Here is a 16,826-nt window from a genome sequence, read left to right as displayed (position 1 = left end):
CGCCCCGCGCCCCAACCTCCCCACCATGTCCTAGAAAAGGTGAGTGCAGCGACACTTTGCGCGGACAGCGGCGGGAGGGGACCTGAGGAGTGCAGGGTCCGCGCAGAGGGCGCGGGGTGGGTGAGCCGAGGTGGGCTGCGGGCAGGAGGCAAGGTGCCCGCCGGGCCGCCGCCTGGTCGGGGTGCTGAGTGGCAGGCGGGCGAGCGATCGAGGTGGCTGTCCCTGCACGGTTCTAACCTAGATTTTGCAAGAAGCCGATATCCAGGGCAGGACCAGCTCTCCGTAAAGGAGGTAAAAACTTAGTAACACAGACACGTCCATTCCTTTAATGATGAATAATTCGGCAGCGCAGGTTGAGCCGCCGCCTCCTCGCGCGCCGGGGCGCTAAGTCCCGGGCTCCCCCAGCTCCTGCCTGCCGCCCGCGCTCGGCCCGGGTGCGATCGATGCCCGACTACTCGTCTGGCCAGGAGAGCGCGCGTGATGGCGGGCCCCGCGGGAAAGTTGGAACACTTGGCTGGGACTCCTGGCTGCGGGGGGGTGGGGTGGGGGCGCCAGGGGCCGCTCGGCGCAGGGGAGGGACTGCCGAACACCTGAGTCGGGGGTCGGAACCAGGTCTCCCGCGCCGCCGCGGTCGCACCGGCTGCCAGGGAGTTCCCTACCTGAAGCGGCTGGGAGTTCGAGTCTTCTTGCGTTCGGGGTCTGAAATCCCTAAGCTTAATGAACTGTAAGGCGAGGAGGGGCCTCTGGGCACGGGGTGCACGCTTCCCCCACCTTCCGACTTACGTGGAGTGCGGGCCAAGGGTGAGGCGGGAGGCTGCACAGCTGCCGGCGCCGGGCTACGGGTCGCCGCGGGCCGGGGACCAGATTTAGGTGTGTACGTCACTGGTGCTGACTCCAAGCCAGCCCGGAGCCTAAAACCGAGCCTCAAACGCGGCGCCTCAGTCCTTTGAAATCAAAGTTAAAGAAGTCCATCCTTTTGCTTAGTAACTACAGCGTTTGGGTGGCCAGGAGGAGAGTCCAGGTGGGGGCGGTTGGAGGGAAACGGAAATTTCTTTTCGTAGACGCTGGATCCTTAGAAAACAGTTTGGTTCCTTCTCCCCTTCTTTATGTGTCTCCCAATTATGTGCACTCCTCCCACCCATCATAAAGTGGACATCCTGGACGGTAAGCTTTCTTTCAAATTGAACTAGTGGAAAAATCCAATCCTAAAGTAGTAAATACAGCAACAAAATTATAAGAGAGCACAGTTCTTACCCTGGCACTTTTTTGGGGGTGGGGGTGGGGTGGGGGTGGTGAGCGGTTCTGTTTAAAGAGCTTGGCTGCACTGAAATCACCCGCTTTTCCTGTACGGTTAAGACAAGGAAATTCAAATCGAATGGGAACGTGATCCTTTTGCTTGCTGGCAGCGGCTGCTGCGGCTGCTCTGCGAGAGGTAATTTGGTAGACCCAGGAAAAGGGGCGTGGAGAGGACTTAAGGGGTCGGGTGAAGCCCCACCCCGGGGGTCCTCCCCTGCACGCGGACGCTGAGGGCGGTGCCTGGGCCACGGCTGCCTCTCACCTGGCGCTGCAGGTGGAGAGCATTAGGTAGGGGATAACACCTTGACTGGCTATCGGAAAAACCGACTTCTTCCGCGTCACCACACTTTGCATGTCTTTCCAGATATCTTAGGGTCAGCCAGGAGAGCAAGGTGGGCGCCAGCAAGTGAGGGGCGGTCGAGCGAGGGGGACGAGGGTCAACGTGCGGAGCGTGCCTACCGCCCAGTGTCGTAGCCGCTATCGGGCACCCCAAACGCCCGCCGCTGCTGCGGCTTTAAGGAAGCTGCCGCGTTCAGGCTGTGTCGCAGCAACTTTGTATCAGTCATGTCGCCCTCCTGGTGACTGACAGCCGGGATTGCCCAATGAGAAGCCCGCCTGACCCATGCAGCGTGGAAACTTGCTTCCCTCTGGGCCAATGGGAAGGGCTCATGGGGGCGGGATAGCAACTTGAACTTTATCTGGGCATGTGACCCGCTTTTAAAAGCTCCAGGGCCGGCCCACTCCCCCTCCGGGCTTCCACCCGCCCTCTCTCCCTCGCTCATTTCGCCCGCCCAGGCCCTGCCCCTACCCCTAGCCCTGCCCCGTCTTCTCCGCCCCTCCGCGCCCGGGGTGTCATTGGACTAGGGAGACGCAAGCCAACTTAAGGCTGCTTGGAGGAAGCCCGTGCAGTCACCTGGGTGCAAGAGCATTGCCGCCTCCGGCTCTCCCGCTGCAAGGGGAGCGGCACTCGCTGGCCTGGATGTGGTTGGATTTAGGGGGGCTCCGCAGCAGGAGTGTCGTAGCGTTGGCGAGTGCTGCAACAGGTAGACGCCTGGAGACGGACCCCGGCCGAGACAGGTGTGTAAGGGGTGCGCGGCAGGGCGCCTCTTGCCGGCCTGGGCGTGCGGCCGCGGCGCGGGAGCGTGCACTTTGCAGGGAGAAGTGGCTGCGTAATTCGGAGGCACAGTCAGTATGGTGCTGTGTGCTTGTTGTTTTGTTTTGGTTTTCCACTTTTCCCCCCCTTTGGCCGCCAGAGGACTATTTTGGGAAAGTTGGGCCACTTTGGATAAATGCCCTCTAACGAGCAGCTTTCAGCCGCCTTTGGCAGTGGGAGGTCTACACCACCCTTCCCTTTCCCCAAAGATGAATTTTGAGTCGTTTGCCTTGTACAATTTTTAAAGGACGTTTGAATAATGTATCTTTCCTCTGTCAATTGCGGAAGCACCCAAATCTCAGCTGGAGGTGTAGCTTATTAAGGGCAGTTGAAGGAGATAGAATCCTGATAGATCCTGTATGAAAGGGGCTCTGGAAATGCGTGCATTCCCCGGCCCCCGGGATTCACGAAACTCTTGAGAGAGGCAGTGCTTTCTGTGGCATCAGTTGGGAGTCTAAAGGCAGAAGAGAAAGGATGAAGCTGCTTTGGGTGGCATCCGCACTCCTACTGATTTTAGGGGCATGGCTTTTCCTCCTGAATTTTAAAAGACCAGGTTTAAATTATGATTTACGGCACCATCGGTTTTAACTCTTATAACATAAAAGTTAGGAAAACTTCTGATAGCAGACAAGTTTTTGAAGCCGCTGAATTTCCAGGGCTCTAAATTGCCTTTTAACATTTGTATTGCCATTTCTGTAGGTGCTGTTACTGATGAGATTTACACAGTTACGATAGCGTTCTCCATCTGTGAAGTTGTGCTGTGAAGTTTTAATTTTATGTTTGACTTCATGGCATGCTATCATGGCGATGCTTGAGGAGAGAAGTTTTGAAAAATAACCTAAAGGCGAGCTTTTTCCTTTAAGGGAGAAATAGTTTGGTTTGGGGATTTTGGAAAGATCAGGTGGCTCAGTGAATTAGGTGAGTGAATAGAAATCAGGTGTGCTCAGTTCTAACTGGTTCTCCGGCTCTCTTAGGTGACCTTGGGCAGGTTTCTATCATTTACCTCATCTATAAACGAGGGGAACATAATAATGGTTCTGTAGTGGGGATGACAGAGAAATAGTTACATACAACAAACTTTTACAACTATGTTACCAGTGAAAATTGTGAAATTTTTAAGGTTCTGGTCCCTAAGATGCCGTGTTATAATGAAATTACTATAGAAAACGATACATTTAAAATGAGCCTATGTTTGGGGAGGATGTTAAAAGTGAAAGTGTTTTCAGATAAAATACAAATTTGCTAGAATCTTTGTTAATATTCCTGAAAACAACTACTTCCTTATGGAAAGGGGCAATTTAACACAGGCTGTAAAACATAAAATTTTAAAGCCAGATTTTTCTTTTGTAAAAATAGTGTTTAAGACCATATATATGATTTAAAGTATAGCGTCTAACAGTGCTTTTCCTTTTCTTACTTGAAATTTCCTTTATGTTTGTGAGGAGGCCATTTGCATGAAAATTAAAGGGTCATAAGGGTTTTGGTCTTTGTCCCAAGAAAGTCTCTGTTATAACCCTCACTGTAAAGGACACATGTTTGATTTCATATGAGCTAGATTTGTAGACCAGTATTTTATATGCTAGTAACAAAAACTTGCCTTTTCCCTCTGGCTAGAAGTTCTATGAGAATCCCATTCATCAACTAATATTTTTAGTTTTCACTAGTTAGGTTCAAGTCGCCTGAAATTCTGCTCCAGACTTGGTCATTATGCCAATTCCAAAAGGACAACCTGGGTTTCCTGCACAACATAGGAAATAAATTCCTAACCTGATTGATTTGTTTACAGAGAAGACTAAAATAATAGGGAGAATTCAGCAATAACGTATTTCAATAAATCTAGTTGTTTTTTTTTTAAACCTAATCTTTAAAACTATTTGCAGTGAAAGCCATGCAGATGCTAGATGTCCTCCATTCTTTCGTGTTTTTTGCCAACCTTTACTCTATTTTCTTTGTCGAGAGGTGCATTAGGTTGGTAAATGAGGAGACTGCCTTAATCAAAGCTAATTTAGATTTCAGCAAAGCCTTTTGCAAATTCTTTAATGATAGCCCTGGCCATAATGTGGTGAAATGCAGGTGATTATATGGTATTGTTAAGGGAGTTTAAGGCTAGCTAAACAGGACTCGGAAAGTTGCGATCAGGTGCTTGCTTGTAGGGTGTTTTAAGATTGTCCTTATTGGCCATCTGCCTGCCATACAGATTCTCTTCAAATCTTCATGTAGCCTCAGAAATCTGAGACACGGCTTCTGCTTTAGGGCAGAAGGATGAAGAGCGTCCCTCAGAATATTAGTAGGTGTTCTATGAAAAAAGGGCGCATGGTCAAATTGTTTAGGGAGCGCTGGGTTACAGAGGAAACAGGTTTCTGTACTGCAGAACTGCCCAGGAGTTTTAGCATGCAGACTTACCCTGTGAAACTTCAAAAAAGCAGTAAGTGGTGATCCTTTCCAAAAGACAATCTGGAGAATGGATTATTTTGGAGAGGGACCTGCATGGGGATCCCCCTTTAGACTCAGGGCAGATAGGCCTGTTTCCTGGGACCTGGGGAGCCAGAATGAGGCTGCAGGTGGGGACATGGGGAGGGGTAAGCGAATGGAGGCCTTCAGTAAGGGTGCCTAGGCAACAGTGACTTCCAAGCATTTGGGTCGAGGGTGGTGCAGTTTACCAAGACAGGGCATGTGAGTTTAGGGACAGGGTTGTGGGGAAGGGAGGTGGTACAAAGATGGGGTTCAGTTTTGAACATATTTCTTGTAATGTTTAATGAATTTGGAGCTAAAACATCTGTACTTTAGTTATACATCTGTTGAAGTTTGCTATGGAGAGGACAGAATATTCTTAGGTAGAAGTCAGAGAGGCACATAATATATACTGGTATTTTTCCGCCTGTGGCTATGACTAAATGGTTTTTCAGTAAAGTAGAACATACCAATATTAGCCACTTAGGTTCCATTTCACTTGTATAGTTTTTTTTCAACTTTTACCTGGCTTTTATCCACACTAAATTTTTTTGGCTGCAATTACCAGATAGCCGCCTCAACTTTTGTCATTTGATTTATTTTTCCAGTGTTTTGTGATTGATTTATGATTAGGAATTTATAGAATGATGTTCTTTAAGTAAAAGTAGACTACGTAATTGGTATATTTTAATGCTCACAAATTACTGAGTATTAATTATACTAGTTCAATTTTTTTTTTCCACTATGCTCTCTTCTTGGGATGCAACTGGTAAAGTTTCTGCCTTCTGGGAACTTAAAATGTAGTGTAGAATATAGAAAAGTAAGAGGTAATTAAAATATGCAGACAATTTAGGCATTAAATTTCAACATAGAGCCTTGTGATAGCTGTTGCCAATTTATTTAGTAGAGTCATCATTATTTTTTCGTGTTAGTTAATATAAGTTCTGTAGCAAAAGGACTTCCTAGTCTCTCTCTTTATTTTTTTTTAACAAGGGGAAGCACGGAGGTAGTGAGTGGCAAAGGGAGGTAAGCAATGACAGGCTGAAAGTAATATTTGTGCACAGAAGTGCAGAAATTGCATCTTTTAGATCAGGGCCTTTGGGTCATAGATTGTTTACACAACTGGAAGGATTTGAAAAAGGCATGCATAATAATTTTAGGAGTTTTGTATATGAAAATGCACAAATAAAATTTTTACTGAGAATGACTTAATTTTCTTAAGAGTGGTGGTTCTCAATGGGGTCAGGGTGGGGGGTGATTTTTTTTTCTCCTAGGGACATTTGTCAATGTCTGGAGCCATTTTTGGTTGTCATAATGGGGGAAGAGGGCGTTGTTACTGGCATCTGGTGGGTAGGGGTCAGGGATATGCTAATCATGTTACAATGCACAGGGCACCCATCCATAACAACGAATCATCAGGCCCAGGAATGTCTATAGTGCCAAGGTTGAGATAACCTTGGTGCAGAGAGAGACATGGCATCAAATTCCTGCTCTGCCACTCAGCTGGGTGCCCTGTGCCTCAGTTTCCCCACATGTATCCTTTGGATAATAGTGTTGCAAATCTTAAAGGGTTGTTTATAAGGGTAAATCAGTTCATCTGTGTAACAGGCTTATAATATTTCATTGAATGATATAATGCCTAAGAATTATATAAATACAGCCTCTTGTAATTATTGTGTTGATGAAATAAATTTATAGAGAAAGCCAACGGATGGGGACTGTGCCTGTTTTGTTTATCACCATAGATTCAGTGACTGGTTGTAGGCCCAGGATGTGGCACACACTTGGTAAATATTTGTTGAATGAATGAACACATAAGTTGTCAGGACCCATCTCGAACTTCCTCCATTTACTGTTGAGAATGAAACTGTCTGTTGGAAGTCTTTTTAGCAGAGGTACCACTGGGTCAGGGCGTGTCAAAGTCCTCCCCAGTACTGAAACACAGAGAGGAGAGTCCTGACATCCCTGCGTTTTCCTACAGCCCCTCTGAGCTGTGGACTACTTAGTGAGGATCTATGAACCTTGACTTTTCAGAATTGACATTAAATCACCTTCATCACTAATCCATTTTAATAAAATCTTATGGTTTTAAAAATCATTCTTAAATTGTTTTCCCTGTGATAATTTAGTTGATAACTTTATATTGGGAAATGGTAACGTTAATTGTATTTCCTTATTGTTTTTAATAAAGCCATGCCTTCTATGTGGAAGTCAGCTTCCCTAGGCTCGAAAGATTCCAAAGGCTTTCCAGTTAGAAGATGTAGTTTTAAACCTGGCTCTGTCACTTATTAGGTCTTTGACCTTGGGGAAGTCACCCACCTCACTCAACCCTGTTGTTTTTTTCTGCCTCATCCTTCCCGAGGGTTACTTTGAATATTAAGTAAGTTAATATTTATAAATGTGCTGTGCAAACTCTAAAAAACTGCATTATAGCAAACATGTTACTTTTATTTTGGCGCGAAACAGTATAGGATTGCTTCTGGACAAATTATGGTCAATACTCTGTTATATCGGCACCTAAAAAGGTAACAGTTTTAATATAGTGTTGAAGTGTTGCTTATAGTTAAGTAGAATGTGTATTTATAGCTTAGTAAATGCAATTTTAGAATGCCTTTTCGAGTAGTATTGCTATAAATGACTCTAATTCAATGTTTCGTGTCTTTTTTTTTTTTAATGTGAATTTGTTAGCTATGGAGACCAAAGGCTACCACAGTCTCCCTGAAGGTCTAGATATGGAAAGACGGTGGCGTCCAGTTTCTCAGGCTGTGGAGCACTCTTCCCTGGGACCTTCAGAGAGGACCGATGAGAATAATTACATGGAGATTGTCAACGTAAGCTGTGTTTCCGGTGCTATTCCAAACAACAGTACTCAAGGAAGCAGCAAAGAAAAACACGAACTACTCCCTTGCCTTCAGCAAGACAATAATCGGGCTGGGATTTTAACATCTGATATTAAAACCGAGTTGGAATCTAAGGAACTTTCAGCAACTGTAGCTGAGTCCATGGGTTTGTACATGGATTCCATCAGAGATGCTGACTACACCTTTGATCAGATCCAACAAAGAAGCATGAGTCCAGCAAAGATTTATCAAAATGTGGAACAGCTGGTGAAATTTTACAAAGAAAATGGCCACTGTCCTTCCACGCTAGGTATGAGCAGGCCCTTGAGATCATTTATGTCCGACTCTGGGAGTTCCGTGAATGGTGGGGTCATGCGCACCATTGTCAAAAGCCCTATCATGTGTCATGAGAAGAACCCGTCTGTTTGCAGCCCTCTGACCATGACGCCTTCAGTCTGCAGCCCTGCTGGGATCAGCTCTGTGTCCTCCACCTCGGCTAGCTTTGGCACTTTCACAGTGCACAGCCCCGTCACCCAGGGGACTCCCTTGACATGCTCCCCAAATATTGAGAATCGAGGTTCCAGGTCGCACAGCCCAGTACATGCCAGCAACGTGGGCTCTCCTCTCTCAAGTCCATTAAGTAGCATGAAATCCCCAATTTCCAGCCCTCCGAGTCACTGCAGCGTGAAATCTCCAGTGTCCAGTCCTAATGTCACTCTGCGATCCTCTGTGTCTAGCCCGGCGAATATCAACAACTCAAGGTGCTCTGTTTCCAGCCCTTCCAACACAAATAACAGGTCTACACTTTCCAGTCCAACCGCGAGTACTGTGGGATCTATCTGTAGCCCTGTAAACAATGCCTTCAGTTACACTGCTTCGGGCACCCCTTCAGGAGCCACTGGAGCCCGGGATGTGGATCCCATTCCAGACACACACGAGAAAGGTGCTCAAGAGGTCCCCTTTCCTAAGACCGAGGAAGTAGAGAATGCCATCTCCAACGGGGTGACGGGCCAGCTTAATATTGTCCAGTACATAAAACCGGAGCCGGATGGAGCCTTTAGCAGCTCGTGTCTAAGAGGAAATAGCAAAATAAACTCTGATTCCCCGTTCTCAGTACCAATAAAACAAGAATCCACCAAGCATTCGTGTTCAGGCACCTCTTTTAAAGGGAATCCGACGGTAAACCCATTTCCATTCATGGATGGCTCGTATTTTTCCTTTATGGATGATAAAGACTACTATTCTCTATCAGGAATTTTAGGGCCACCTGTGCCTGGCTTCGATGGTAACTGTGAAGGCAGCGGCTTCCCCATGGGGATTAAACAAGAACCAGATGATGGGAGCTATTACTCCGAGGCCAGCATCCCTTCCTCTGCCATCGTTGGTGTGAATTCAGGTGGACAGTCCTTTCACTATAGGATTGGTGCTCAAGGTACAATCTCTTTATCACGATCAGCTAGAGACCAATCGTTCCAACACTTGAGTTCCTTTCCTTCTGTCAGTACATTAGTGGAGTCGTGGAAATCTCACGGTGACCTGTCATCTAGAAGAAATGATGGCTACCCAGTCCTAGAATACATTCCAGAAAATGTATCAAAGTAAGTTGGCCTTTCTTCCTTTTCTAAAAATCATGGCTTTATAAAGTGTTGAAGGGTTAGCATTATCTTTACTGTTGACAAATTGAAACACGTTTCAGTTTGCCGTTTCATTTATATTTTCAGGATGGTCATTTGGTGCTCCCTCACTGCTCTTTAGTTTAATGTTAGTACTTTTTTTGAAGTAGAGAAAGAAAAAGTTCTTAAGCTCTCTTGGAAAATGTTGGTGTTGACTTTGAAGGAGCCTGTACAGGTGTTTCACCCTCCCCGCCCGAGGGCCCCGGGCATTGCCTGTTGTAGGTATTTGGAAAAAGTTTGTTTTCTGCTGCCTGCTACTCTGTTTCCTTTAGCAGAGTAGCTGCTAGATTTTTGTTGTTGTTGTTGTTTTCTCTAGCTGGGTACTGGTTCACTAGAATTGCTTTAAATTAGTTTCTTGGTGGTTTTAGTCTTCTCCCCCCACCCCCAACCCCCACTCCCCCCTGGAGCGTTCTCTGTTAATCACTCCATTGGTTGTGAAAAATGAAGTTGAACCCCAAATCTGTTACCCCAAACCTTGTTTTAAGATCTGCAAGAAGGCATACATTCTGTAAAGACAGACTTATTGTAAAATATCTCTTTCCTCGATGCAGACAGCATATTGTATATATTTAGAAGAACAAGGAAGAGATTTTTAGATATGACTAAAGGGTGGTTTCTGAGTTATACAATGGATACTTGTATTGGACTTTGCTTTATTATATGGTTGTAATAAATTATCCCTTTATGGAACATATAAAGAATTGATTTCCTAGATATAGTTCCTTCCTTTGGCATCTAGGCATATAAGAACATTTCCCTTAAAAATTTATTTTGTGGGAAATATGTCCATCTCATGAACAGGATTTAGGGTTTACATATCTTCCTCCTTCTATTTTGTTTTTTTTTCCAAACCAGGAGGGTGTTACTTTCCTTGTCATTTACTCAAACCTGGCTCTGCTTGCTTTTATGGAAGCAAACATTCCATAAAAGATACATTCTTACTGTTTTCATCTATTCCATCATGTTTTAATGCTACCTCCATCTTTTAAATTCTAAACTCACACAGAAGTCAGGAGATAGCATAGCTTTCCTCTGAACCAAATGCAGCATGTACTCTACTCATAGTGCTTTGGTTTTTCTTTTAGAGAAGGAAATGTGCACATGATGTAGATATTTCCATAAGTAATGTTTTATCAGTGAGTTGCTGTGAGTGAGTATAGTCTGGTAGTTAAGAGCAGGGCTGCCCTGGTTGAAATCCCAACGGTGCCACTTAATTGCTGTGTGTCTTTGTGCACATCCCTTTACCTCTCTGGGCTGTAGTTCTCTTACCTGTAAAAAGGGGATTAAATAGTACCCATCTCAAGGGCAGTTTTGACAACTGAGTTAGTTTATGAGAAGCACTTTGAATATCATGTGGTATGTAGCATATATGATACACATTTTAGCAATTATTGTTAAACATTAGTGTTTTTACAATGTTTAGTTTCCATTTTTTTAGTTCTTTTTATATATGAAATCCAACAAAATAATTTTAAAGAAGTGTTATGTATGTAGTTAAAAGATATATTTGTTGATAATTCTTGTTATTAAATTCTCATATATATATACACACACATACAGAGGTATATATATATATATATATATATATATATATATTATATGTGTGTGTGTGTGTGTACATAGTTAGGCACCATACATTTGCTACTATATTTCTATTTTTGCTGTTTTAGTTTTGGAGGCTATTGCTTTGGGTGATGATATTTCTGGGAGAAATACCAGAGCTATAGTGGCTAAATCATTAATTTGCTCTTATGTTTGATCTGTATCCTGTTTGTACTATTTTAGTTGTAGTTACCACATTCAACTCATGAAGTGCCCCCTGATGGTCTAGCCTTAAACGTATTCATATGAATCAGTGACCTTGAGCTGACCCTGCATTTGTGGGCACTGCAGGTGCTCACTGGTGTCTTTTGTTGAATATTCCAAAATTCTCTATATACGTATTAATATAGTTAGAGCGGACTCATATTGTTTGCATATATGCTGGTATTGTGCTAGTTACTATGTATGCATTTTCCCAAAACTTTAATATCAAAGCTGTAATGTTATTTGAAGTCATCTTTAGATTACTAATTCTTTATAGCTTTTCCTGGTGAATACTTTCCAAATCTATTTGTTTTGATTATTCTCAGAATAAAGGCTCAAATAGCAGAGGATTTTCAGATTGTTTTCTAGATTTCAGCCTCCATGTTATATAATGTTTAATTTAACCTCACACACGCTTCATTCTTGGCCTCTTATTTTGTGTCTTTTGGACCCAAACCCAACCTTCTTGCCTATTTTGTAATTTATAATGATGATACCCCATTTCAGGGAATGTTGAATAAATTAATGAACTAAAGGTTGTAAAGAATCAAGGCAGTGCGTAACTGCTTGTAGGTTTCATTATACCCTTCATCTTTTGGTTGAACTTGAAATTAAACTGTTTTCCAGCAGCTCTCAAAGTATGGTTTGGGGTTCCTGAGACCTTCCCTAGGAGGTTCATGTCGTCAAAAGCCACACATGCGTAAAAAAGATCCATTTAAAGTTGAAGATAGACCAATGAATTTTAATGTAACAACATATGAAAAGTTCACTGATAATGAATTCAGATTCCTCACTGCAGCTAACCTTGTAGAAACTACTCATTGTCAATTTTCAATGGAGTTATCAAAGAATCCTATCTGCAGTTATCTGGAAAGGCCATTGAAATGCTCCGCCTTTTTCCGACAGCATATCTGTGTGAGGCCAGATTTTCTTCATGTACTTGAGCCGAAAACATATCACCATACATTGAATATAGAAGTATATATGAAAATCCAGCTGTCTTTGGTTAAGCAAGACAGGAGACTTGCAAAAATGTAAAACGGTGCCCCCTCCTCTCAAGTTTTCATTCTGAGAAATATAGTGACTTTTTCATAAAATAGGTTGATGCTAACATATAACGACTTATTATTTTGAAATGATTTAAAATAAATACTAGTCTTAATTTCTAACATGGTATAAATATCGGTAGCTATAACTCATAGAAACCCAAGATCTTTGGCATCCTCGATATATTGTAAGAGTGGAAAGGCGTCCTGAGACCCCAAAGTTGAGAATTGCTGGTCTTGGCTATTCTGTACACCCCTTGGAAGCTGATGAAGAAAGAGGATATACTTTATGTGTGTCATTCTTATTGAATGTTATACTAAGGAAGGAGTGCCCTATTCAAACAAGAAAAATGTTTCTCATCTAGATTAATTTTTTGAGCTGATAAAAAATGAGTAATGGCTGTGAAGTGTGTGTGTTGTGGCCTTTTCAGTCTGTGGGCATTCTGTGAGAGCAGTGACAAAAGTCATCTATCTGTTAATAATTTCCAGTGACTGAATTGTCTGATGCTGCAATGTAAATTATGACAAAAACCGAATGTAAAGCTCTTAGGATGGACACTGGACCTCTCTGTGTCATGTAGATTGGCGTTTCCCTGTCAGCTTGTACATAAACAAAACTGTAACCCTGAGTGAGTCACAGCGACTCTCAGCCCCAGTTTCTTCATCTTAAGGAGAACAAGTTGAACTAGATGCTGAGGTCCTCCAGTCCAGCTCTTGAGTGGCCGTGTAGTTTCCTTGGAGTCATGTATGTTAAAAATCAAAATAGAGGTATCCATTAACATATTTGCTGGTGTGGTTTCAAGTGTATTTTATCACAAGTCTAGCTCTTTAGTTTCCAAGGTAATCTGGAGAGAAAACTCATTTACCATTTAAATGTAAAAGTGAGTCGGAGTGAACCTGTCTTTTTACTTTGAAAAGCAGGGCTTTGGAAATAAGATCTTTCCTTTTACCGAATTTGACACTTCCTATGAATTTCTTGTTCTTGTAATTTACACCATTCCTTTTACAAACAGCTTTTTTTCTGTTGACATAACATTGGATGTTTATGGTGACAGCCTTAGTCACTTTGATAGCATCATAACACGGTGCTAACATAGACTTTTAAATATAAAGTTCACCATTTCAAAGGGCATTTTCTGGTAGGTTTCAAGACAAGCAGTCGGGTATGTATTTCAATATATGCTGCATTTTTTTCCATTATAGGATGCAACAATTTAGTAAATAACACACAGTTGTTGTTTTTTATTTTTTAATTGTCCCTACAATCATTTGAAACTCACCTTCTATAATAAACCAAAACCTTCAGAATTCAAGGCATTTGTTGCAAAGTTTGCCCAGTCTCTTAGTAAACTTGCTGAGTAATAAATACACTGAGATGTAAATATCTCTGTGTAATGCCAAGGTTGCAAGAATGATGGGTTTTAGAAGTGAGTGGGAGAGATCGATAGATTATTGGTGATTACTATAATAAATAAATCCACTACAAAATTACTTAGATCATTTGTAAATGAAGACATGGAACTTTCTTTTTTCTAATGATTTATCCATTAATATTTTGATTTTGATTTGGAAGTTGCTGGTGTACCTAGAATTTCTCCAGGTTAGTATTCTAAGTAATATTTTTAGAAATGATTTTGAAAGGAGAGTTGCTTCTCCTGATGATTTACTCAGTTTCATTCATTTATGGTATTTTTGGTAACAGTGGTGATGATTTCATTAAAAAAACACAAATCTTAGTGGTTTTTTAAATCTACAAATCACTATGTATAGTGTGTTTTTATAAATTTTGCTTTGCATATCATAAGTGTCCTAGTTTTATATGCCAGTCTATGTACCTTTTATCATCTGGAGTATTTAGTAAATTTTGAGCTTTTCACTTTGTACCTAAAAAAGCTGAGATGAAACTCATGGTTTCAGTTAAATAAACTCCCGTTTTCAACTTAAGGCTGTTTCCATACCAGTGACATACTGAAAGGAGGATCTGGAGGCTTATCATTTATAGGTTTAGATGCCTTTTGCAATACTGAAATTCTGGGTGCGCCTGTACTTTCTGTCCTTGTAGTATTTAGAATAATAGCAAATGTTAGATTGATCACTGTAATTGAGAGTAACACCTCACTTTCCCTGAGGCTTTGATGTCATTAATTTTTTCACTGAAAAAGTACTTTTATTCCAGGCTTTCAGCTGTTGCTTCAGTTTCATACAACTCATCTACTGATAAAATTTAGCTCTGCTGCTAAATAATTTGTTGTTTTCCTTCATTTACTAAATTTAAATCAGGAGAAATATATTGCCTTCTTGATTACATTTATATATAGCCATTAAATTGTATATTTTTTGTAGACTGCTTTCTAAAACTTGTTAATGAAACTCCAGGAATATAAGAGTGTGAAATGGATAATGTCTTCATCTTAAATTTTGGAAATTCTAGCTTTAAACTTATCAAGTATAGGCTTTGTTTTCAGTTTTAAGCATTTTATCCTGTTCTTTATATAGTAAGGTAATGATGAAGCTAAAATGTAATTACATATAAGCACGTGTTAGTTAATTGATGTTCTGGAAAACTGAATTTATGATAGTTAGGGGTACGGCCAAGGCCAAAATTTCTATGTAGAAAAGAGGAAAAATTGTATTTTATGCAAGAAATAGAAAACTCTAGTTTCAGGAAGGAAAGAGGACAAACCAAAGGTAATTTGAATACTTAAAAAGTCTAAATGATACTATCGAGAGAGAGTGTGAGATAATATCTGGTGATCTGAATTCATAACTATGGCTATGACTTATTAATAATGTTATTAATGATGACTATTTCATTGGTATGTAACCTCACCATATATATCATGAGTTGTTGAGACATAAAAACTGCAACTTCAAACAGAATGAAATAAGGTTTGTAATGAGCAAAATCGGCTCTGTGTATTCTGACAGGAAAGGATTCTGTAGGGAAGCCTTGGAAAATGGGGAGACGGCAGGGTGGGTGGTGATGCTCAGAGCTGGTATTCACTGTCAGTCTTGAAAACTGCGCAGAGGGTGAGGGAGAGCTCTTCTTGGTGGGAGGAGTTAGTGAGCCAAACCCTGGAGACGGGCAGGAAGCACTGAGTGTGGTTGATCTGTGTGGCTGGCTGTGACAGAGGGAGATGGGGGCAAGCAAGCCTGGAGCAGGTTAGCTGGAAGTACAACGGGATGGAACTTGAAAATCACACTGAGAAATCTGTACTTAATTTGGTAGGTAATGAGGAGCGATTGAAATTTTGAAGCAGGGAAATGGCATGGGCTGAAGTGCACTTTGGAAAAACCTTTCATTAGGCAGTGGTGGTGGGATGGATTGGAGCGGAAGGAGCCTTGTTAAGGAGCTATGGCAACAGTGCAGGAGGGTGGGAACTTGTTTCTCTGGAGCAAGGGTGGTGGGGGGGTAATGGAAAAAAGTGGGACAGGTCATGATATTACAGAAGAAGCCTGTGTAGGAATTGATTTTTGCATAAAAACTTTGCTTTCAAATAATGACACACTTAGAAAAAAGTCCATTCAAAAGAACTACAAATAAGGACATTCTCCCACATAACCACAATACAGCCATCGAAGTCAAGAAATTAATGTTAAGTGACTGACATCTACTCCGTAAGAGATCACTGTGGTCTTGCCAGTTGTGCTGATTTTAAGACAGTTGTCTGTCTTTTGCAGCAAAAGGATCCAGTTCGGAATTACGTCTTGCACTGAGTTGCATTATGTCGTGTCCCTTTAGTCGCCTTCGGTCTGGGGCAGTTCCTCAGTGTTTTCTAGATTTCATGAATTTACAATCCTTTCGAAGATTGAAGGCCACCTATTTAGTAGAAAGTCCCTCGATTTGGGTTTGTCGTGTTTCCTCATACTGAGATTCAGGTGATGCGCCTTTGGCAGGAATGTCCCAGACGTGATGCTGCGTTCCTCTCGTTGCCTCCTCATAGGTGACAAGTGATTTTTCTGTGTGCCGTTACCTGTCCACTGGATCACGTGATTCAGGGGCTGTCTGCCAGGCTTCTCCATGGCAAAGTGACTCTTTTCCCTTTTGCAATTAGGAGGTGTTGGGGAGAGGGACTTTGAAACTGTGTGAATATCCCATCCTTCATCACACTTTGTTGAGTCATTTAATTCTTTATGTCTAATGGCATCATGGCATCGTTGTTTCTTATTTTCTGCAGTGGGTTATCTCTGGTTACTGTCCTCATTTTTCATGTTCAGGTTGTTCTGATTTAGCCAGTGGGAGCGCCTTCGAGCTGGATTCTGTGTCCTTTTGCCATGTCCCCAGCCTTCTCTGAGCACTTCCTTGCTTAAGGCCCACCTGCCCCAACCCTGGAATCGGCCATTTCTCCAAGGAACGTCCCCGTCCGCACAGGTGCTCTCCTCTCTGTGATTGGGGTCTAACTCCTCATTTTGGGTCTCAGGGCCACGCTCCCCCATAGGATACCCTCCTTTCTCCACTCAGGCACTGACTGCCCTGCTGGGCTGTCCTCTTCCCTTGGCGTATACCTTAGACGACACCACATGGACACACGGATGCCCTAGACTCGGCTCCAACTCTCAC

The 16,826-nt window shown here is 42.6% G+C and overlaps 1 protein-coding gene and 1 long non-coding RNA gene across 7 annotated transcripts in view; one reads left to right on the top strand and one right to left on the bottom strand.

Moving 5' to 3' along the window:
* The window catches only part of LOC109392737 (uncharacterized), a 19,724-nt gene extending 18,461 nt beyond the window's left edge, over window positions 1-1,263 (bottom strand). Inside the window, exon 1 of one of the 2 annotated variants that reach the window (XR_002126119.1) lies at window positions 660-1,263. This is a non-coding gene — a long non-coding RNA (uncharacterized LOC109392737). The remainder of the gene's footprint in view (window positions 1-659) is intronic. The other variant, XR_002126120.1, reaches the window with a different exon arrangement.
* NR3C2 (nuclear receptor subfamily 3 group C member 2) overlaps window positions 7-16,826 on the top strand; it is a 337,886-nt gene continuing 321,066 nt past the window's right edge. Inside the window, exons 1-2 of one of the 5 annotated variants that reach the window (XM_019661357.1) lie at window positions 7-39; window positions 7,589-9,338. In XM_019661357.1, coding sequence (XP_019516902.1) covers window positions 7,591-9,338 — 1,748 coding nt within the window. In that variant the 5' untranslated portion in view covers window positions 7-39; window positions 7,589-7,590. Of the gene's footprint in view, window positions 40-272; window positions 292-1,513; window positions 1,585-2,027; window positions 2,374-7,588; window positions 9,339-16,826 lie in introns of those variants that run through there. The other 4 variants (XM_019661359.1, XM_019661358.1, XM_019661360.1 and 1 more) reach the window with 4 other exon arrangements.

This window comes from Hipposideros armiger, unplaced genomic scaffold, assembly GCF_001890085.2.
Source record: "Hipposideros armiger isolate ML-2016 unplaced genomic scaffold, ASM189008v1 scaffold_346, whole genome shotgun sequence".
NCBI lineage: Eukaryota > Metazoa > Chordata > Mammalia > Chiroptera > Hipposideridae > Hipposideros > Hipposideros armiger.
The sequence above is the reverse complement of the archived record's forward strand: the minus strand, read 5'-3'. Positions and strand labels throughout refer to the sequence as shown.